Source organism: Elgaria multicarinata, chromosome 11 (assembly GCF_023053635.1).
Source record: "Elgaria multicarinata webbii isolate HBS135686 ecotype San Diego chromosome 11, rElgMul1.1.pri, whole genome shotgun sequence".
NCBI classification, from domain to species: domain Eukaryota; kingdom Metazoa; phylum Chordata; class Lepidosauria; order Squamata; family Anguidae; genus Elgaria; species Elgaria multicarinata.
Window position 1 is genome coordinate 35,388,634 of NC_086181.1, and position 21,496 is coordinate 35,410,129.

Here is a 21,496-nt window from a genome sequence, read left to right on the forward strand (position 1 = left end):
GTGTGTGTGTGTGTGTGTGTGTGTGTGTATGTGTGAATGCTGCCTAGGAGTTAATGAAATAGAGGTCCTCTGAGATGGATTACGATGACAACTCTTTGTTCTGTAATAGCTTTTGATCTAAACTGAACTCTCACCAGCATCAATTGCATCCTATCCTTGCAAAGCAAACAAAAAGCTTTCATTAACCACTAGAGAAATTAGATGAAAGGTTGCAAAGAACATTCCTGTAACTCTGATGGGTCCTTCTGGAAACCCTTAACATGCTTTGTATGAAATTGTTCCCAGTAGGAAATCCCACTTGGAGATGGTTAGAGAATAGCATCCATGCAAGATCTACACTACTGCTTTAAAACAGTTTTTAACAGTAGTGACCATTGTTGGGGCCCAGGACACACTCCACATACACTTTTCAAACCATTTTCAAAGTGTCAAATCCTGCTTGGTGCAGATCTGCCCTTTGTCATTGATTAAAGCTGAGCATGTTTTCAAAATTTCAAAGTGATTAAAAAAATTGCCACCAGTACAGGCTACAATGTGCTGAGAACTGACACTGGCAACTTTGGGCCAGTCACAGATCCTCAGCCTAGCATACCTCAAAAGGCTGTCGTTAGGATAAAATTGAGGGGGAGGATTAGGTAGGCTGCCTTGGGTTCCTTAAGGAGGAAAAAAGCCGGAACATAAATGTAATAAATCATCCTCCTCCTCATCCTCACCATCGTCATCAGTGGCAGTTAAAATCCATTTAGTAGTGCAATGTAAAGGAATACAATATTAATTAATAAAATATTTTGAAAGATATCTTTTACATTTTATCATTTCCTTTTACCTCGTGGTGGGATTAATCTGTATATCTGTTTCAGTTATCACTGCTTTTCAAATTTGCTAGCTTCCTTGAACCTATTTATAACTTAGATTTCTATCCTATACTTGCTTAACTGGGAATCAGCTCCATTCAGGGCCAGTGCTACGATAGAGACCACTCAGGTGGCCACCTAGAGCGCCAAATTAAGAGGGGCACTGGGCACAGTGTAGCACTCATGTGCGTTGGCTGTGAGCCGGCCCAGCCCGATGATTCAGCTGGGCCTGGGAGGGTGAGATGGCGCCCCGTGCCCACCCAGCTGAAGCGAAGCCAGGGATGCTGGGGTGGGGGGCGGCTCCACGTTCGGACTTCCGGAATGCGCCTGGAAGCCTGAATGTGCCCCCCCCAGCGTCCCTGGCTTTGCTTCGGCTGGGCGGGCGCGGGGCGCCATCTTGTCAGCATAAGGGTGACGTGAGGCACGGGGTGGGGCTCAGTTCACTCACTGTCACGAAGACAGCGCTGAAGAAGAGTGGGAAGAAGAAGAAGGAAGAAGAAGCAAGCAGCAAGCACCAGGAGGTGGAGAAGAAGAAAGAGAAGAAGTGAATAAGGTAGGACTAAGGTAGGTGTGTGTGTGTGTGCGTGAGAGAGAGAGAGAGAGAGAGAGAGAGAGAGAATGTATGGGTGAATGGGGCGCATGGGGTCTTTGAGTGAATGCATGTGTTCATGCATGTGTTTGTTTGGAGTGAGTGATGCTGAGCATGTGTGTGCGCGCGTGTGTGAGTTGGGGGGGATGATTTGGAGGTGATATTCATATTAAATAATGCATTTTAGACCCATAGATGTTCATTTCCAATTTGTTTGCTATAATTGGCATGACGTATTTCTTGCACTTTAACATAAATTTAGCAGTTTCAAGTTTTGTGCTTCTTATTTTTTCCAGGAAACATCTGTTCTTAAAAATCAAAGTTGGCATTTTTTGGGTGTGTGTGTGTGAAAGTAGCTCACCTTGCCTAGAGACAAAAAACGCCCAGAGAGCCATGGCTACGGGAGCGGTATAATGGCACAAAATAGTCTGGCCCTGGCCCTGGCTCCATTGAAATAAATGGACTTGGTACTGAATAGATTAAGGGCTCCATCACACCAGCGATTTATCACACATTCACCATGCCTGGTATGTGGTTTTGCAGACCGGAGCTCAAATGACATTGTCCACATCCTGCACTCATTTTGCCTCTTCCCCTCCATTTTTCATTTCTTTTTTGGAGTGTGGAAAGTCTCGTGTTTTCCCCTCCATGTGAAATAAATGCACTCCTCCCTCCCTGTGTATTGCTGTCATTGTGTTCTGTCTGACCATCCTATTCTTTGTTGGGTGTGTGTGTGTCTAAGGGCAGTCTTGCTAACTAAAGAGGGGGTGGGGCAGTTCTCCACTTAACCATGAAGGGGGAGGGAGAGAGGTCCTATTTAACGCTATGTTCTTACTCTTGAGTAGGCATTTTCATCTTAAAAGAAATGTGGAAAATGCACCCTCCTTGCCCACAGCTCCCACATTTATAAAGGTAAAGAGATGCAATTTGGGACCTTGAGAGCTGGTAAGTAGAGCTTTCAGTATGCCAAGTGTAAATCAGATTGGTTCATCCCTGGATTTTTTAGGATTTTTTTTTGAAGAAAAATCTTAAACCCTTTTCCTGATAGTCTACCAGTGTGAAGAATCGATATTCCTTTCCTGAGGAGCTCTGTGCCTGGTGCGCGGGTCCCAGCTCCTCGCAAGGAATCGCGAGGAGCCGGGATGAACCGGGGCATGCGGCCGCACGTTCCGCGGTCTCGAGGTCAGCACAAGACCACAAAAAAACCAGGCCTAAAGTGTAAGGCAAGATCCTGGGGCACAGGAGGGATCATCCCTCCCTGATCCCGGGATCCCCTGTGTGTCATGTGAATGCAGAGGGATGATCCTGGGAATCGCCCCAGGATTTCGACCCGTCTAGCTATGGCCATAGAGGGATAAAGACAAAAGATACTTTCAGGACAGACTGGCAAAAATATATGGACTACATGAAAAAGGAATCAAACTGAACAACTTTGGCAGAAGCCTATAGAAATCTGTGGGACTCATAAAAGCCAAATAATGAACAATCTTCTTGCAAAACTTTGTTGGACTTGTCACAATTATAGGGATACCTCTATTTTGCATATTTTGTGCTGTGATTTGATGTAATCGACCCGTGGGGAGGGAATGGGGAGGGATAAAGTACAAGTATTGATGCGTACAGTGCTATGTTTTGTTTTTATTCTTGATTATTGAGTTCAATGTAATTAATAAAATATTTAAAAAGAAGAAAAAAGAAAAAAGAAGTTGACATAAAACTCTTCAGAGCTCACAAACCATTAAAAATGCATTGTACAAAGAGCAAAACTATTTACATAAAAACATAAACAGGATCACACAGGCAACACAGACCTAAAACCCCTTTTATATCTATGACCCTTTGAGTGCTGCTGTCAGTGTTGGAAGTGTGGATCATTGTGTGTGTGTGTGTGTGTGTGTGTGCGCGTGTGCACATGGTCCCTATCCTAAACAGATGACATTGGATGGAGCCCTCATGGCCAAATAGTTTGGGCACACCTGCATTAGGAGTAGCAATTGTAAATTGAAGTGCTCTTGACATGTGACAAAGGGACAAAATTGATTTGCTACATTGAGATGATTATCTAAGAAAAAATGGTTTCCTTCCAATTGATTTCTTGAGAGCAGCTTTCATCTCTTTATTCCTCAGGCTGTATATTATTGGGTTAAATGTTGGTGTCACTACTGTGTATAGAAGGGAAAGGATCCTGTCATTGTCAATGGAATATAATGATTTGGGTCGCATATAGGTGAAAAGGGCAGTTCCATAGAAAAGAGAGACAACAATGAGATGTGAGGAACAGGTGGAGAATGCTTTGCGCCTGTTCTTAGCTGCAGGCATCCTTAGGATAGTGGAGATAATGAGGATGTAGGACAAGAGGATGAGCAAAAAGGGTACCAGGATAAAGAACACTGTTACTGTGGCAACGATCAGTTCATCCTTGAAAGTGTCTGTAGTGGCCAGTCTCAAAACAGGCAAAATGTCACAGAAGAAATGGCTGATTCTATTAGGCCCACAGAAAGGAAGAATAAGTATTTGAACAGACTGCACAAAAGTCACCAAAATCCCAATGGCCCATGAGATGGCAGCCAAGCGGGCACATTCCGTGGGGCTCATGATGCATGAATATTGCAGAGGCTTACATATGGCAACGTAGCGGTCATATGACATGACACAGAGAAGGCAACACTCCGTGATGCCAAAGAGGATGAAGAAATACATCTGAATCCCACAGCCCACAAAAGATATGGTGAGATTGTCTGACATTAAATGATCTAGCGTCTTAGGGATGATGGTTGTGGTGTAGCCAATTTCCAAGAAGGACAGGTTTTGGAGGAAGAAGTACATTGGTGTGTGAAGGGTCGGATTGGCAATGGTGAGGATCAATATCATGCTGTTGCCAGCCAAAGCCACCAAGTAGAATGTTAGTACCAGCCAAAACAAAAGGGTCTGTGTTTTCTGGAAGTCTGAGAAGCCTAAAAGTGTGATCTCAGTCAAGCAGGACTGGTTGACTTGTTTCACTGTATCATTCGGATGGGTTCCTGGAGACATAACAGGAGCTTCAAACAAAGACATAGTTAATTCAAAATAATTCAAGTGTCCTGAGTAGGGATGGATGATTTTTCTGTTTCTATAATGTTCTCATTTTATTTCAAGCACTGTCCTCAGATATATTTATGTTGTACTATGTTTTGCCTAATGCAATTTAGTTATTTCATTTCAATTGTGTCATTTCATATCTATACTGCCAAATAGATGAAGCTGTCTGGGCAGCACACAAAAATTTAAACCAGAAGGAACAGCTTAAAATAAAATATACAATCTAATGTATTCATTTTTGTATGGATTTCTCCTAATTCACACTGTTTTATTGTACAAACGCGTTGCAAAATATAACATTTGAAGGACACTTGCATTCCTGTTTATTTTTTAATTCAGGAAGTGTGCATTAGGTGAATTAGTATTAAAACCCAAACCAAATTAAATTCCACCATGCCTATTCTTGTGATCTGGGTATGCCCTTGCTTTGGTTTTGTCACCCATTTATAATTTTTATAGGTTAGTTCAGGTATGCTAGTAATAATAGTTATAATAATAATAATCACATAATATAGAAGCACTGCTTGTTCCAGCGCATGTGTGATCCTTTTTCTTTCTAAACTGAAATTCTTCGTGTGCAAATTCCCCTGCAATTGGTTGATTCACAAAGTCCATTTCAAGATGATTTTGGACCAAAACAGGCCCAAGGGTAAAATCTGTCCCTCTAGGGTTCCCCAAATGACCATACACAATCCACAGCCTCCCTTCCCCGCAACCATCAATTGATTTGTTTTTCCAGGCTTTAGTGCCATTGCATTCCCCTTTCTGAAAAATTGAAATTCACATCCGAAGTGTTAGTTACTGGACGTAAGAATTTTAAGCTTCAATATGCTGGAGTTTTTGTTGCTGTGGCCTGAGACCCTTTGTTGTGTATTGCACCCATTATTGGAATTCTTCAAAATTGGATTTGATCCCCAAGCTGAAAGACGTTCCTCACCCATGGACTATATGCACTCCAGTTGAACTTGAGTTCCCATTGTTTCTCCTCAATGGTCATAGAATCATAGAATAGTAGAGTTGGAAGGGTCCTTTAAGGCCATTGACTCCAACCCTCTGCTCAATGCAGGAATCCACCTTAAAGCATCCTTGAAAGATGGCTGTCCAGCTACATCTTGAATGCCTATAACATGGGAGAGCTCACAACCTCCTAGGTAATTGTTTCCATTGTCCTACTGCTTGAACAGTCAGAAAGTTTTTCATGATGTCCAGCTGGAATCTGTCTTCCTGTAACTTGAGCCCATTATTCCATGTCCTGCACTCTGAGATGACTGAGAAAAGATCCTGGCTCTCCTCTGTGTGACAACCTTTCAAGCCATTGCCCTCTGTGGAACTGTACTCTTTTCTATTAATCCAACAGAACAATGTTAGCTTCATTCAACGTGCAGACATTTCAGGCATGATCTGAATCCCCCCCAACCACTAAAATATGTAAAAATCCTTTCAAAGATAAAACGAAAACCCAAAAGAAAAGTTACCCAATTGTCTAATTCAGTTTTACCTAAGAACAACTCCAATTTTATGAACACATGCATGCATGAAGGCATTAGCCACCCAACCAGCTGACTAAGCACATCCTTATTTCGATCTTACATTTCTGGAAGTATGCTGATAATGTTCTAATGGGTGTCAAATGTCCACTGGATGGCAGCTGGAAATTCTGCACTGCTCATTGGATAGACAAAGCAGTGAAGATTCTTCTGTTGTAGATGCCACTTCATCTACTCCAATCCTTGGAAAAGATCCTTCTTCTGATATACCTGGCCAGCTGCTTACATGATGCTAATCAGCATGGATTGTTAAAAGCATTTTTAAAGTACTGTATGTCTATGGGATGAGAAATTCCTAAGAGAAGAGGTGTTTTTTCCCCTTCTGAAAGCCACATAACTGAACAATTATTAATTGGAGTGGGGTTTGGTAAACAAATGACCAGGGAGACACTGACCTGAGGGAAAAAGGAGATTATTGTGCAAAATCTGCACTCAGAGATCTATTTAAAATGTTCTCCGTCCCCATAGCCAGATAAATTCTATGTCCCTATTAAGAGTTCAATTGCTTTTATTTTTTAAAAATGGAGAGGATGATGATTAGGTATGCTGCCTTGGGTTCTTTAAGATGGAAAACAAAGGTGGGATATAAATGTAAATAATAATAATAATAATAATAATAATAATAATAATAATAATAATAGGCACTTTAAATCCATTTAGTAGTAGAATGAAGGAAGGGATAAACATAAAATAAGTAAATAGGAAGTATTCTATGGGTTGGGTCTGAAGATAGCCCAACTTAGAGTAGATGCCGGTGAATAAATGGGTTTTAAGTTAGACTAGCATAGGTTACAACCCATGAGATTCGGTCACAATTGTGATCCAAAGTCTCATTAATGTAATCATATGCGTTTAAACTCACCCTACTGCGATTGGACCAATGATGGTGGCTCTTGCCAGAGTTGGAATGAGGAGATGTTCCATGGTGTTGCTTCTGCTTAGCTAGCAGAAAGGAAAGTTCCTGGATGGAAAGGGAAATCCAACAATGCTTTAGCTGCTTTCCCTGGGAGCTCAGGGTTGCTCCCTAAATTGATTTTTCATATTACCATTTGTTTACATAGGCCTCACAACCAAGCCTGGCTTGCCTGGGCATGGTGAGGCAATTGCGGTGGAGGGGATTGAGATTTGTGGAGGCTCGCCATAGGCTTCCTCTGTTTGGTGCCACTGATGTGGGGAGGGGTCTGGAAACCCTATTTATGGAGCACTTCCCCTCCTCAGCCTTCTCTGTGTCCTCCCTGTAGACAGTGTGGGTTTTCTGGTTGCCCCTAAGGGGGCCAAGTCGAAATTTTTTGCTCTCAATCATTTCTTTTGGGAGGTTTTTTTCATCTACTTCACATTGTAAGACAGCAGGGGAGTATTAACTAGGCTAATTGGTTGACTTTGGTCACATTTTGACTGGGAGCAGGCGTGCGGGCATTGGGAGCAAGGATAAGGTTGGTGAGCATTCTTATGCATCGATGTGGTGATTGGTAATACCTGAGGCCCTCAGCTCAGAGTCCTGTGGCACCAGATGATGGGATAAGGGTTACCTCTTAGGCCAACCTTAGTCACTCACTCAGCGTTTTGCAACCTGAGGGAGAGTGACATCAGAAGGCCTACCTACCCCAAAAGGGGAATCCTGACAGGTGGTGATAGACACGTGTCACCAGTTGGGATATGAATGGATTGCCCAATCCCAATTATGGCCAAAGGAAGTGAGGCAGGTGGCTACTAGGAGGAGGGCTTTCTCCGCTGTGGCACCCCGGTTGTGGAACGAGCTCCCCAGAGAGGTCCGCCTGGCGCCTACACTGTACTGCTTTCGTCGCCAGCTGAAGTCCTTTTTATTCACTCAGTATTTTAACATTTAATTTTCACTTAAATTTAAATTTTACTGTTTTAACTCTGTATTTTAATCTTATAATCAACTTTGCTGTGTGGTTTTATCCTGGTTGCGCTTTTTATACTGTATTTATACTGCATTTCGTAATTGTGTTTTTAACCTGTTGGATGTTTTTTGTGGTTTTAATTTTTGTGAACCGCCCAGAGAGCTTTGGCTATTGGGTGGTATAAAAATGTAATAAATAAATAAATAAATAAATAAAATAAATGGACAAGAAGTTGGACAAGAAAAGATGCCCACCTAGGCTTCCATCTTCATTTGCAGGTATTCATAAATAAATGTGGCCCTATTTTAAATCCAACTTCTTGTCTCGTCTCGTTATTTCACCTTCCATCCGCAATTCTTTTTGAAGTGCAACTTGGAATTATCAGTTATCAAGCATTTCTTTTAGGGAGAGTGTTCATTTTAACTGGCCTGATTCTTCCAAAGCATGAACATTTGTTAAACTTCCCATCTCTGTTCTAATGTTTTCTTTTAATTTCCCATGATTTGATTTATTTAATCTTCCATTTTATTTGTAAAATAATTCCTAAATATTGTATGTGTTTGTGGATGAGCCTCGTGAGCGCCTTTCTTCTGCCCCGCCCGGCTCACAATGGTTGCTTCCCGCCCAAACCGTTGGTCGGGCGGAGCAGCTTATTTTCCGGAGGAAGAAGTACATTGGTGTGGGAAGGGCTGGATCGGCAATGGTGAGGATCAATATCATGCTTTTGTCTGCCAAGGCCACCAAGTGGAAAGTTAGGACCAGCCAAAACAGAAGGCTCCGCGTTTTCTGGAATTCTGAGAAGCCTAAAAGTTCGATCACAGTCAAGCAGGACTGGTTGCCACTTTCCAATGTATCATCCGAATGGGTTCCTGTAGACATGACAGGAGCTTTGGGCAAAGGAAATCATAGTTAATTTAAAATAATTCAAGTGTCCTGAATAGCGGTGGATGAATTTGTCTGTTTCTATTTTGATCTTGTTTTATTTGCACATACTTGCTTCTTATACACACACACACACACACACACACACTGTACTATATTTTCCTAATTCATACATTTTTGTATGCATTTTCTCCTAATTCACAAACAAATATTTTACAAATGCAATGCAAAATATAAAATTGAAAAGACAATTGTGTTCCTGTTTATGTATTGACTCAGGAACTATGAATTAAGTCAAGTGGTATTAAAATTTGAACCAAACTAATTTTTACTCATCTCAAGTCTTGTGATCTGGGTGCATCCTTCATTTGGTTTTGTCATCCATTTATGATTTTATAGGTTATTTGGGTTATTCTAATAATAATAATAATAATAATAATAATAATAATAATAATAATAGTTTATTAATTAATTTCATTTAATTTCTATGCCGCCCAGAAGCTGAAACACTCTGGGTGGTTCACAGAAATTAAAAAAGTGCAGTGTAAAAAAATACAATAGAATGTATACCTTTTTATATGTGATTTCTCCCAATTATCACAGTTTTATTGTACAAATGCATGATGAAATAGCATATTTAATGGGCACTTGCATTCCTGTTTATGTATTAATTTGGGAAGTGTGCATTAGATCAATTTGTATTAAAATTCGAAGGAAGTAAAGGAAAGGAACCTCTCGTGCAAGCACTGAGTCATTACTGACGCTTGGAGGGATGCCAGCTTTCGCTGACGTTTTCTTGGCAGGCCTTATAGCGGGGTGGTTTGCTGTTGCCTTCCCTGGCTGTTATTACCTTTCCCCCAGCTAGCTGGGTACTCATTTTACCAACCTTGAGAGGATGGCAGGCTGAGTCAACCTGAGCTGGCTGCCTGAAACCAGCTTCTGCTGGGATCGAACTCAGGCCGTGGGGAGAGTTTCAGCTGCAGAAACTGCTGCTTTACCGCTCTGCGCCACACGAGGCTCTTTACACACGAAGCTCTTTAATTTGGGAAGTATGCATTAGATCAATTTGTATTAAAATTTGAACCAGACCAAAATTTTAACCAAATGACAGCATTTTCTCATTTTTATAGGTTATTTCATGTACTCTAATTAGAGTACATGAAATAACCTATAAAATTTGATCCCGGGACGATCCTGGGATACAGGCCTGGTCTAGCTATGGCCCAAGTCTCCAAAAAGCTGTTTGACCCCAATATAATTTTGTATCTAGCTTCACTGCCCCAAGCCAGAGCACAGCACACCTTATAGAAGGATAGCAACAACTTGTGCTGAGATTTGAGGAGTCTGACAAAAAAGATGCTCTGCCATATAATTATTAAAATTGCAGTGATCAATACTGTTTCTTTAGGAAGTCCTAAAGGGAATAACCAGGATCTTCAATATGCAAAACCAATACATATTTTCCCCTTTTGCTGACACTTGAGGATTCTGACAAAAAATAACACATGTTCCTGTAACTATTAAAATAACTGTAATCAGCACTGTTGTTCTTGGAAGCCCCATCAATAATCAAAGGCTTCTTTGTGCAAAATCAATACAAAACTAGCACATTTCTAATGTGATGAGATGCTGCATTCAGTCTATAAAACTCCGGTTAAATCTTCTGCCTATCACAATTTTGAAGGTCAGTTTGAGGTAAACACGGCTCTGCCAATCCAAGCTTTCCATTAACTTCTGGCAAGAAGACTAGCATTGGTACTTTTGACCATCAATGATCATGAAAGGTTTCCATTGGCGCTTGGGGCAAGATTTGTTAGCACTTTGTCTGATTTTGCTGCTGCATTATTCTTCCAGCAAGAGTTTGAAGTCCTCCATGTGTAGCTGGAGGAGAAGAGTTCAGACTCATTCATATAGTTCTCCAGATGGGATTGTCATCAGTGAATTTGTATCCATGACACTTGCTAACTTCATTACACAGGAATTTATGGTACACCCAGATTTCTCTGCAATCAGTGCTTAGTAAGTCTGTCTGTCTGTCTGTCTGTCTGTCTGTCTGTCTTTCTGTCTTTCTCTCTGTGTATGTGTGTGTGGGATCATCCCTGTGTGTCTAAATGATGCACAGAGGATCCTGAGATCAGGTAGGGGCTATATTAGAGTGACCAGATACAAAAGAGGGCACCTGCAGCTTCAACTGCTGTGATGAAGAGGGAATTTCACCAGTTGCTGCATGCATACAAATGACACCTGCTGAAATTCCCCTTTCAATGCAGCTGTTAAAGATACAGGAGCCCTGTCCTCCTTTTCATAGGGCCAGCCTAATGTGTAGAGGCTGGAGAGGAAAGAGAACTGGAAGAGAAAGATTTGCCAATAATTCATTGATTAGGCAGAAAGAGAGTGAGTGCTTGGAGGAGAGAGAGGAAATATATATATGTATATATGTATATACATATATACATATACATATGTATATACATATATACATATACATATATATGTATATGTATATATACACACTCTCTGGCTCGTGTCATTTATTTCTCTGCTCCTATGCTAAATCTGCAAAGCTCCAAGTGGCTTGATATTTCGCTGCAATGCAGTAAATTTATTTTGAAAGAAAGAAAATGTTTTAAAAATAATTATAGTCAGTTGTCCTGTGAATGTTTACCCTCAAATTAATTTGAATGCATTCAATGTGGTTTACTGTGATGTAAATGGATATGGGGTTGCAGCTTTAATGAACTTTCAAGGTGGAAAGGTTCGGTTCTAGGTTTCCCACATTGAAACTAAGGGCATTTTAACATGAAGCATTTATCGTGAGCTCATGATTGTTCTCTCACAGAAATTTGTGGGTCCTTTTCATGAGGTCGGCAACCTCCGGCACTTCTCTCATTGTTTTTAGGTTTATTCTGCCATTTTAAAAATTGTGAAAAAATACAGTAACATCCACCCCCCCACTGCCAACCCCCCCAATAATAAGGTAGTATAATTCAAGAATGAAGTGATATTTAGAAATCTAGTAGCACCATCTATTGGCTGTATAAATGAAACATATGGAATCTCCCCATAAAGGAACTGGTGTGGGGGTGTGGGTGGAAGTGCATAAATTGTGCCCACTGCAAACCTGGAAAGACTCCAGAAGGTGAAGCTCCAGTAAGGGATTTTTCCTTAATATAGAGAAACCCTCAATGCTATAGCCACTGCGTAGCCCTGGATCTCTTTGACTCTACTAGTTACAAATCTCTAGTCATGTTGTCTTCAGAGACAGTCTTTCTTGTTTCATTAGTTTGAACTATATTTTTAATAGTATCTTCCTAATTAGTTACATGGGCAAATCATAATATAAGCTGTAGCATGCTTCATTTAAGACCATATGACCATCTCATTGCAGTCTGATACCTAAGAACTACCAGTATGTCCTTGCCTTCATGTTTGCCTTTCATGAAATTAACAATAATGCTGAATTGTTGCCCAATACCACACTGGATTCCAAGATTTATGACAATGCTTTTAATGCAAGGCAAAGCTCTTGGGCCACTCTGGATTTTCTCTTCACCAGTCAAGGAAATCCCCCCAATTACGAATGTGTCAGGGAAAAGAAATTAATGGCTGTCATTGGAGGGCTTACCTCTCAGAACTCCATCCAGATGACTAACATCTTGAATACCTACAAAGTACCACAGGTACATATTTAGAATGAATACAACAAAATAGGTAATGTTAAAAGTAGGGCTGAATCCTGAATCTGAAGCAAATTGAGGTGATTCGGACCTCCCTAAAACAGTTCTGAAGTGAATCAGGGGAGGTCCGAATTGACCCGAAGCGAATCTGGCTTGATTCAGAAGGTCCGAATCGGGATCTGAAGCGAATTTGGGGGGGGGGGGTCCATGCACAGCCCTGGTTAAAAGTTCCTGAAAAGGCCACTAAGGTCTTTTTTGTTACTGCATTGTCATAATGGGGGAAAGCTAGCTGGGGGAAAGGTAACTGTGACTGGGGAAGGAAATGGCAAACGACCCCGCTACAAAGTCTGCCAAGAAAATGTCAGCGAAAGCAGGCATCCCTCTAGGAGTCAGTAATGACTCAAGTGCTTGCACGAGAGGTTCCTTTCCTTTCCTTTCCATAATGGGAACTGTGGTGTTTGCTGGAACAGGAGGAGCCATAGCTCAGTATGACAGAGCACCTGATTTGTATGCAGAAGGTCCCAGGTTCAATCCCTTGCCTTGCCAGGCAGGGGAAGGAAAGAATCCTGCCTGAAACCCTGGTGAACCAATGGAGTCAGTGTTGACAATACTGGGGTAAATGGACTAATGGCTTCACACTATCAGGTGGCTTCCTATGTTCCAAGAAGCCACAACACTAAGAATCCAAGTTGTGATTACTGCATGAGAATGGTAAACCTGGAAAATTCCAGTTCATTCCTTGGAATCCTTAGTATTGATCATTCCAGATGAGTACAACATGTAGGATTAGGGTGTTAGAAACCACAGTGTTTGTCAGAAGATTATATTGAATGAGTTAACCTTGTCAGATGTTTCGATGGAGTCATTTCAAAACAAGAAAAATCAATAGTATACTCATGCTTGAAAATACCATATTTTTCCTATTAGATCAGCTATGGCTCATCTGATCCAGCTTTGAGGGACAAGACCCAGTTCCCTTCCTTCTATCGGATGGTCCCAAATGAAGATCCTCAGTATGCTGGAATTGTTCAGCTGCTCAAGCATTTTGGATGGAACTGGGTTGGCCTCATTGTTTCAGATGATGACAGCGGAGAAACCTTCCTTCGGAAACTGACACCAAAGCTCTTGCACAGTAATATTTGCATTGCCTGGTTACAACTGATCCCACTAGTGGCTGCATTTGTAAAAAGTGACCTGTTTCAAGAGAAATTGGGAACAATTCAATCATCTCTGTCAGTGACTGAAATCAATGTGATTCTTGTGTATGGAGATAGTCAATCTCTGGAGGCTTTACAAATAGTTTTATACTCTGAAGAAATTATTTATAGGTATCCTATGGAGAGGGTGTGGATCACAACTGCTGAATGGGATTTCATGGCTATGGGATCTGTGAGAAGATTCCCTACTAAATCCTTCAATGGCACCTTGTCATTCAGAGTGCATACAAATGTGGTGCCAGGATTTCAAGATTTTGTTGAGACGATCAATCCTTTCCAGTCTACTTTTTATTTCATCCATCAATTCTGGCTCAGTGCATTTCTCTGTTCCTTCCCTATGTATAACCTCTATGTCCCAAACAAGGGAAACTGCACAGGGATGGAGAGGCTGAGGAGCCTTCCTGGAACAGTGTTTGAAATGGGTATGTCTGCCCAGAGCTACAGTATCTACAACGCTGTTCATGCTGTCGCACATGCTCTTAATGCCATAGCTTCATCAAGTACCAAACAGAAAGGAATGGGACATGGAGGAATGTGGAATGTTCAACCATGGCAGGTAATCAGCCATGGGGGAACCAAATAACAAAATACAGACCCTGTTCAGATGACACACTAAGCCACATTGGTTAAGCATTTTGAGCTAAGCACTATGGCTTAGTGTGTCGTGTGAACCATTCCTTTTTTTCTTGCAGTAATTTCTTTTATTGTTTCACAAGAATACATAACAGAAAAACGTTACGTTTTACGTAAAAACATTACATAATTTTATGCAATGTATTACGTAAAAACATTACATAAAATACAAACATCCAGGGGCGGGGGGTGGGGGGAGAGAAAAAAGAAAAAGAAAAAAGAGAAAAAAGGAAAGACAAGAAGAAAAAAAGAGAGGAAAAAGAACACAAAGGTTAAGGTGTATTTTCAGCTTTCTACACGTCATGAATGCGAATTATATTCTTATTACTCGTTTACATTTAACACAATAATCAAATTCTTTTCTTTCTTCTATCTTAACTATATCTCATACACTGAATCCACAGACAAATACATCATTTCTCTCTGTTTCTTGCCAAAATTCTATCAGAGGTTTCCATTCCGATATAAATGTGGCTGTTGATTTTTCTCTCATTACCGCTGTGAGTTTTGCCATCTCTGCCGACTCCCAATATCTTCAATAGCCATTCATTCATTGTTGGCGTTGCTTCATTTTTCCACTTCTGTGCATATAATAGTCTCGCTGCCATTGTCATATATAAAAATAAATTTCCCCCTTCTCTTTCAATTGATTATCCATTAGTCCCAGTAGAAAGGCTTCTGGTTTCATTTGTATATTAGTCTTTAATATTTTTTGAATTAAGGAATGTATTTGTGTCCAGAATGCCTTAGCTTTTTTACAAGTCCACCAGAGATGATAAAAAGTTCCTTCCTCACATTTCCAACATTTGCCCGAAGCTCCCCTGTACATTTTAGCCAACTTTGCAGGTGACATATGCCATGCCATCTGCCATCTGTACATCATCTTATAAAAATTAACTTTAACTCTTGAATACAATGTAAATTTCAAACCCTTCCCCCACATACACTCCCATTGTTCCATTAAGACATTACATCCAAAGTTCTGAGCCCATTTTATCATGCAATCTTTTGCCTGCTCATCCTCCATCTCATACTTTAATAAAAGTTTATGTCTTTGAGATAACACGTTCATCATTTGTACATAATGCCATTTCAAATTCTGATTTTGATTGCTCAAACCCACAATTCTTTTTGTCTATTTTAAACTTTCCCATAATTTGTTCATAAGAAAACCATTGACATATATATCCTTCTTTCAGCAGGTCCTCCCTTCATTTTAACTTATATTCATCTTGTGACATTTCTAATACATCATTATATGTCAACCATTTATGCATATTTGTACATTCCCTTCTATGAATAGCCTCCTGTGCTGATACTCAAAGCAGTATTTTCTGCAAGAACCTTAGTTTTATTTATTTATTTATTACATTTTTATACCACCCAATAGCTGAAGCTCTCTGGGCGGTTCACAAAAATTAAAACCTTGAAAAGCATAAAAACGACCAACAATTTAAAAACATGAATACAAAATATATATTTATATTTATGTTTATTCCATATTCTTAAAACAGCACGTCTCACATAATGATTATTAAATTCAGCATTAACCTTAGCCTTATCATACCACAAATAGCCATGCCACCCAAATCTTAATTCATGTTCTTCCAGTTCCAACAGTCTCCTATTTTTCAACATCACCCACTCTTTCATCCACATTAAACAGTGGGCAGAGAAATACACTTTGAGGTCTGGCAAGCCCAGACCTCCTCTTTCTTTTGCATCCTGCAATATTTTAATTTTAACTCTCTTTTATTTTTGCTTGCCATATAAACTTAGTTATATCCCTCTGCCACTGCTTAAATGGTTTATCTGATGTTACAATGGGAATTGTTTGAAACAAAAATAACATTCTTGGCAAAACATTCATTTTAATTGTTGCAATTCTTCCCAAAAAAGACAATTGGACCTTATCCCATCTTGCTAAATCTTTTTGACTTCATTCCAGACCTTGACATAGTTATTGTGGAATAACATACAATTCATATTTGTCAGAACAGTTCCCAAATATTTTACCTTCATTTTATTTATTTATTTATTTATTTATTTATTTATTTATTACACTTATATACCGCTTCCATAGCCAGGGCTCTCTGGGCGGTTTACAGAAATTCTAAAATTGAGATAAAAACAAGTATACAAAATTTAAAATTCTAAAACACAGAACATACACACATAAAGCATTAAAAACTGTTAAAAAACTAAACATGTGGGTGATTAAGATGTGCCTTCTTTTCAATTTGGAAGCCTGTCTTTTCTATCAGCTCTGATGGTTCTTGGGGATTCATATTCTTTGTTAACATCTTTGTCTTCTGTTTATTAACCTTGAAACCTGCCACTGCCCCAAATTCTTTCAGGCCATAGCTAGACCTAAGGTTTATCCCAGGATTGTCCTGGAGTCAAACCTGTTCATCTAAGTGTCACACAGGGCATCCAGCGCTCAGGCAGGGATAAACCCGGGATGATCCTGGGATAAACCTTAGGTCTAGCTACAGCCTCAGTTTTCTCATCTTTCGATACCCTTTAAAGGGTCTTCCAGAGTAAAGACCAAATCATCCACAAATGCCCTCAACTTGCATGACTCTTTTTTAAATCTTCATTCCTCTAATTCGTTCATCTTGCCTTATATCTCGATTCAGCAGTTCTAACACCAAGATAAACAATAACGGTGGGGCATCCCTATCTTGTCCCCCTTTGTATTTCACATGGTTTGGACCCCTCCAAATTAATAATTATTTGTGCTTTCTGAGAGGTGTAGATAGATTTCACCCACTTAATAAAATTTACTCCAAAGTCCAACTCTTTTTGTAAGTAACCCCCCCCCCCCCCAATTAAGATTATCAAACGCTTTCTCTGCATCCAGGAAAATCAAAGCAGACTGTTTTTCTGGGTGTTTTTCCAGATATTCCATGACATTTAAGACTGTTCTTACACTGGCCTTAGCTAGACCTAAGGATTATCCCAGGCAAATGGAGGGGTCATCCCTGTCTGCTCCTGGGATCCCCTGTGTGTCATTTGGATGCACAGGGTCCAGGGATGATGATCCAGGGATGATCCGGGGATATAGGCCTGGTCTAGCCATGGCCATTGTCTCTCAACTGCCTCTTAGATAAAAAACCACTTTGATCCTCATCTATAAATTCTTATAGGACTTTCTTAAGTCTTCCTGCCAAAATTGCTGTAAATAGCTTATAATCATTGTTTAATAGTGACATTTGTCTATAATTCTTTGTCAAGGTCAGGTCCTGTCCCTCTTTCGGCATAAGCATTATCTTCCAAGTATCAGGTATCTCCCTATTGCTCAAAATAGAGTTCATTGTGGACTGTAATGGTTGTAGAAGTTCATCCTCATTCCTAACCATGTTGGCTACATAACCAGTTTACAAATGCTCACTAACCATTTGTTGCAAAACAGTTAGCAGCCTAACCATGGCTAAGCGTGTTGTCTGAACAGGGCCGTAATAAGATACCATAGGATAATTAACCCCAAACACACAAAAGCAAAATATTATATAAATCAACAGCAAAGTAGAGAAAACCAAGTTAGCAGAGTTAATTCCTGCAACCACCACCACTACAACAGAAAAGATGTTTCCCTCCTTTGTCTGGAACAAGAAAAAACATTGACCACACCTGGGTCCCTAGTCCATGAATTCATTTTAGCCCCAGTTAAAGCCATCTAAGCCAGGCCCAGAGGTCATCTCTATGAAATTACACATACTCTGAAATATGGTTTTCTTCAGCACAACTTTAATCTATTTTTTTTATTGGTTGCTCAACACCTTCTAAACAGTGGACAGTCAGAAGAGACAGTTGTGGGCTAAAGAGAGCAGTGTTCTGATTCCCCGTATAGTGAAGGTTCGGGTGTTCATGAAGTGAAAACGAAAACTCTCAACTTTAAGAATATTAATAGTACTTGGATCTTCCTTCTCACATTGGATAAACATTTGGAAAGTGCAAGAGCTTAGTAGATTCATTTTTGTTGATGATGATACACTGGCTAATAGGTACTGAAAGTCTCAACGTTACAGTTTTTGCACAGAGGTGTGACATCATCAAGCTTCCCACTGTGTGCCCTCTTTTCTAAACATTTAGCTTCACCGGTTTCTGAGGAACATCTGTTTTAATAATAGTGCTGGTGAAGAAATATGTTTTGATGACAATGGAGACCAGGTAGGGGGATACGATCTCATGAACCTGGTCACCTTCTCCAATGAATCCTACCAGAGAAGACAAGTTGGAAAGGTGGACCCCCAGGCTCCTATGGGGAAAGAGTTCATCATTAATGGAAGTGCTATTGTGTGGAATCACAAGTTTAATCAGGTAGGAATGGTAATCACAAGACCCTTTGTTTCTTAAGTGAGGAAGTGACTCATTGGAGTGGCAAAGGGAGCAAGTATCATTGTACAAGAAGGGTATTTAGGTTTCCCAATAATTTTCCTCAACTCTCATTCCAGGTGGTAGTAAAGAGTGGATCAACTGAACCCAATACCCAGTACCTTCTATAACAGACTTTCATAAACTGAATCCCTCCAGATATTATGGTTTAAAATGCCCACCACTCTCTCCCAGCATGGAAAATATCCAGGAAAGATGGAGGTTGAAGGCCAATGTATCTGGAAGGAACCAGATTGGGAAAAGTTGATCCTAAAATGGAGGAAAAGCAACAGAACTAAATATATCTGTTTCTAGTGAGTGTCGCCTATTTAGTCTGTTGCAGTTCAACAAAAGAGTCTTGTGGAGACTTAAAGACTGACCATTTTATTTTTGCATAAGCTATCAAGGACAATCAGATTTGTCCTTGTTTTTCAACTATCTGTAAGTTCTGGGTTTCAGTTACAACCACCCAGAACTCTAAAAAAGCTATCCAAAGTGTTGAACCCCATCCTCAAAATACATCCAGCACCTTGGATAGTTCTTTTTAGAGTTCTGGCTGGTTCTGATTGAAACCCAAAAAGGATTCACAGCTCCACCAAAATGGATCCACCAGCCTCCACTGGTGAGCATCCAACCTATTTAATTCCCATTCACTTTCCTGCACTCTCCTTTGGAGGAGAGGTCAGGATCAAACCAACTGGACTCAATCCTCACTACAACTTATACTAGCCTTCCGTCACCTGGGTTCCTACAGGTGTTTTGGCCTACAACTCCCATCAGCCCCAGCCGGCCTAGCCACTGGTCAAGGATGATGGGAGTAGAAGGCTTAGACAAACAGAGGGACCTAGGTTGGGCAAAAGAAAAAGCAGCAGTAACAGGTTTATCAGTTGGAGTGAAAATGCATTATGTGGGAATGGGGAAAAAAGAAGTCATTGTTGTTACAGTGCCCTGATCAGTGGCTGGCCCACCTCAGTTTGATTTAATGCACACCCTGAGATCTTATGACGTTTTGATGAAAAGACATGCATCTTTACTGCTCACCCATTGGAGTGAATGAACAAGTGCTGTGTGGTAATGACAGCAAGAGCAATCTTCATTAGGGTGTTATGGTCACTCAAGGACCCTTCTGAGGAGTTAATGCATTGCCATGTGCATCTCATGCAACTCCTGAGATTTAATTATGTTCTCATGAAGAAGGGATGTAGCTGAGGGTTACAGCAATTAGAACATTGTCCTCTTTTTTATCTCAGATTTCCTCCCATTTGGTTACCATTAGATGGTGCCCAGTTCCACTTGCGTCGAGAGCTGCCACCCTGGACAGAGCATGTTCATCCAGCAGGGGAAGCAAGTCTGTTGCTACGATTGCATGGAATGCCCCCAGGGGAGGATTTCAAAACAGATGGGTAAGTGAAGGATTCTAGTGTTATTCAGACAATAAATAATAAAAATAAGAACCATCAGGTGCATTTTAATTCCGGTCATGAATGTGTTTATTATGCACAGGTGTGTTTATTATGAAAAGGGATGGGCAAAGCAATTGCAAACAGAGCAAACATCACCCATAATAAACAAAGAGGACTTATAAGAACACTATATTTATTGCTTATAGCCGTACGGAATCAGCCAAAAGGTCATTGCAAGGAATCAGATGTGCTGTATGAGCTCTGTTAATACATTCCAGCTAAGTACAGGGAATATTTGTTAACTGAGGAAGTGCTACATCTTTGTTCATTACTTTCAGATGCAGACCTATGTGAAAAGTGCCCAGATGATCAGTATCCCAAAAACAATCAGGATCAATGCATCCCTAAAATCATAAGCTACCTATCCTTTGAGGAGCCCTTGGCAATGGTTCTGGCTTCCTTGGCTATTTTGCTCTCTGTAATCACAGCTGTGGTGATGTGGATCTTCCTTCAGCACCACAATACTCCCATCGTCAAAGCCAACAACTGGAGCATTACGTGCGCCCTGCTCTGCTCTCTGCTGCTCTGTTTTCTCTGCTCCTTCTTGTTCATTGGGTGGCCTGCGAAGGTGACCTGCCTGCTGAGACAAACAGTATTTGGTGAGGTCTTCTCCATCGCTGTTGCTTGTGTGTTAGCAAAGACCACCACTGTGGTTTTGGCCTTCATGGCCACCAAGCCTGGAAACAGAGTGAGGAAATGGGTTGGGAAGAGACTTGCTGTATCAGTCATCATTCTCTCATCTCTTATTCAAGCTGGCATCTGTGCTGTGTGGCTGGCAATGTCTCCCCCTTTCCCAGAGTTGGACATGCACTCCCAGGTTGACACGATCATTGTTCAATGCAACGAAGGCTCAGCCCTCATGTTCTACATTGTCTTGGGCTACATGGGGCTTTTTGCTATCATCAGCTTCACTGTGGCTTTCTTTGCCAGGAAGTTGCCTGATACTTTCAATGAAGCCAAATTGATCACTTTCAGCATGTTGGTCTTCTGCAGTGTTTGGGTGTCTTTTGTGCCAACATACCTGAGCACCAAAGGGAAATACATGGTGGCCGTGGAGATCTTCTCCATCTTGGCCTCTGGTTCTGGCTTACTGGGTTGTATCTTCCTCCCCAAGGTATACATTATTATGCTGAGGCCTGAGCTGAACACCAGAGAACAATTAGTAAGGAAAAAAGAATAGTCACAATCTGGGGGGAAAGTGACATCATCCTCAAAACTTTCAATGAGATGTAGAGCTAGAAATGGGATTATACCTGTTAACTCTTGATAATTTTTGTTTCTGGAGCTATTTCCTTACCTGTTGTAACTAAAGCA

At 40.6% G+C, this 21,496-nt stretch overlaps 2 protein-coding genes across 2 annotated transcripts; one reads left to right on the top strand and one right to left on the bottom strand.

Moving 5' to 3' along the window:
• Positions 1-3,501: 3,501 nt before the first annotated feature.
• Positions 3,502-4,473, bottom strand: LOC134405680 (olfactory receptor 10A4-like). The gene has a single exon (XM_063136925.1). It carries the CDS (start codon positions 4,471-4,473, stop codon positions 3,502-3,504), a length of 972 nt encoding a protein of 323 aa, XP_062992995.1.
• A 7,767-nt stretch (positions 4,474-12,240) lies between these two features.
• Positions 12,241-21,362, top strand: LOC134405681 (vomeronasal type-2 receptor 26-like). Its single transcript, XM_063136926.1, has 5 exons — positions 12,241-12,495; positions 13,420-14,265; positions 18,438-18,665; positions 19,996-20,122; positions 20,461-21,362. The coding sequence occupies exons 1-5, from the start codon at positions 12,241-12,243 to the stop codon at positions 21,360-21,362; spliced, it is 2,358 nt and encodes a 785-aa protein (XP_062992996.1).
• The last annotated feature ends 134 nt before the right edge of the window (positions 21,363-21,496 follow it).

Bases quoted from the DNA above. Each gene is read 5' to 3' on its own strand.
- LOC134405680 (XM_063136925.1), bottom strand. From the start codon at position 4,473: ATGTCTCCAGGAACCCATCCGAATGATACAGTGAAACAAGTCAACCAG.
- LOC134405681 (XM_063136926.1), top strand. From the start codon at position 12,241: ATGTTTGCCTTTCATGAAATTAACAATAATGCTGAATTGTTGCCCAAT. The intron at 14,266-18,437 runs GTAATCAGCCAT...CTAAACATTTAG, and splicing joins GGAATGTTCAACCATGGCAG to CTTCACCGGTTTCTGAGGAA. The intron at 18,666-19,995 runs GTAGGAATGGTA...GGTTACCATTAG, and splicing joins GGAATCACAAGTTTAATCAG to ATGGTGCCCAGTTCCACTTG.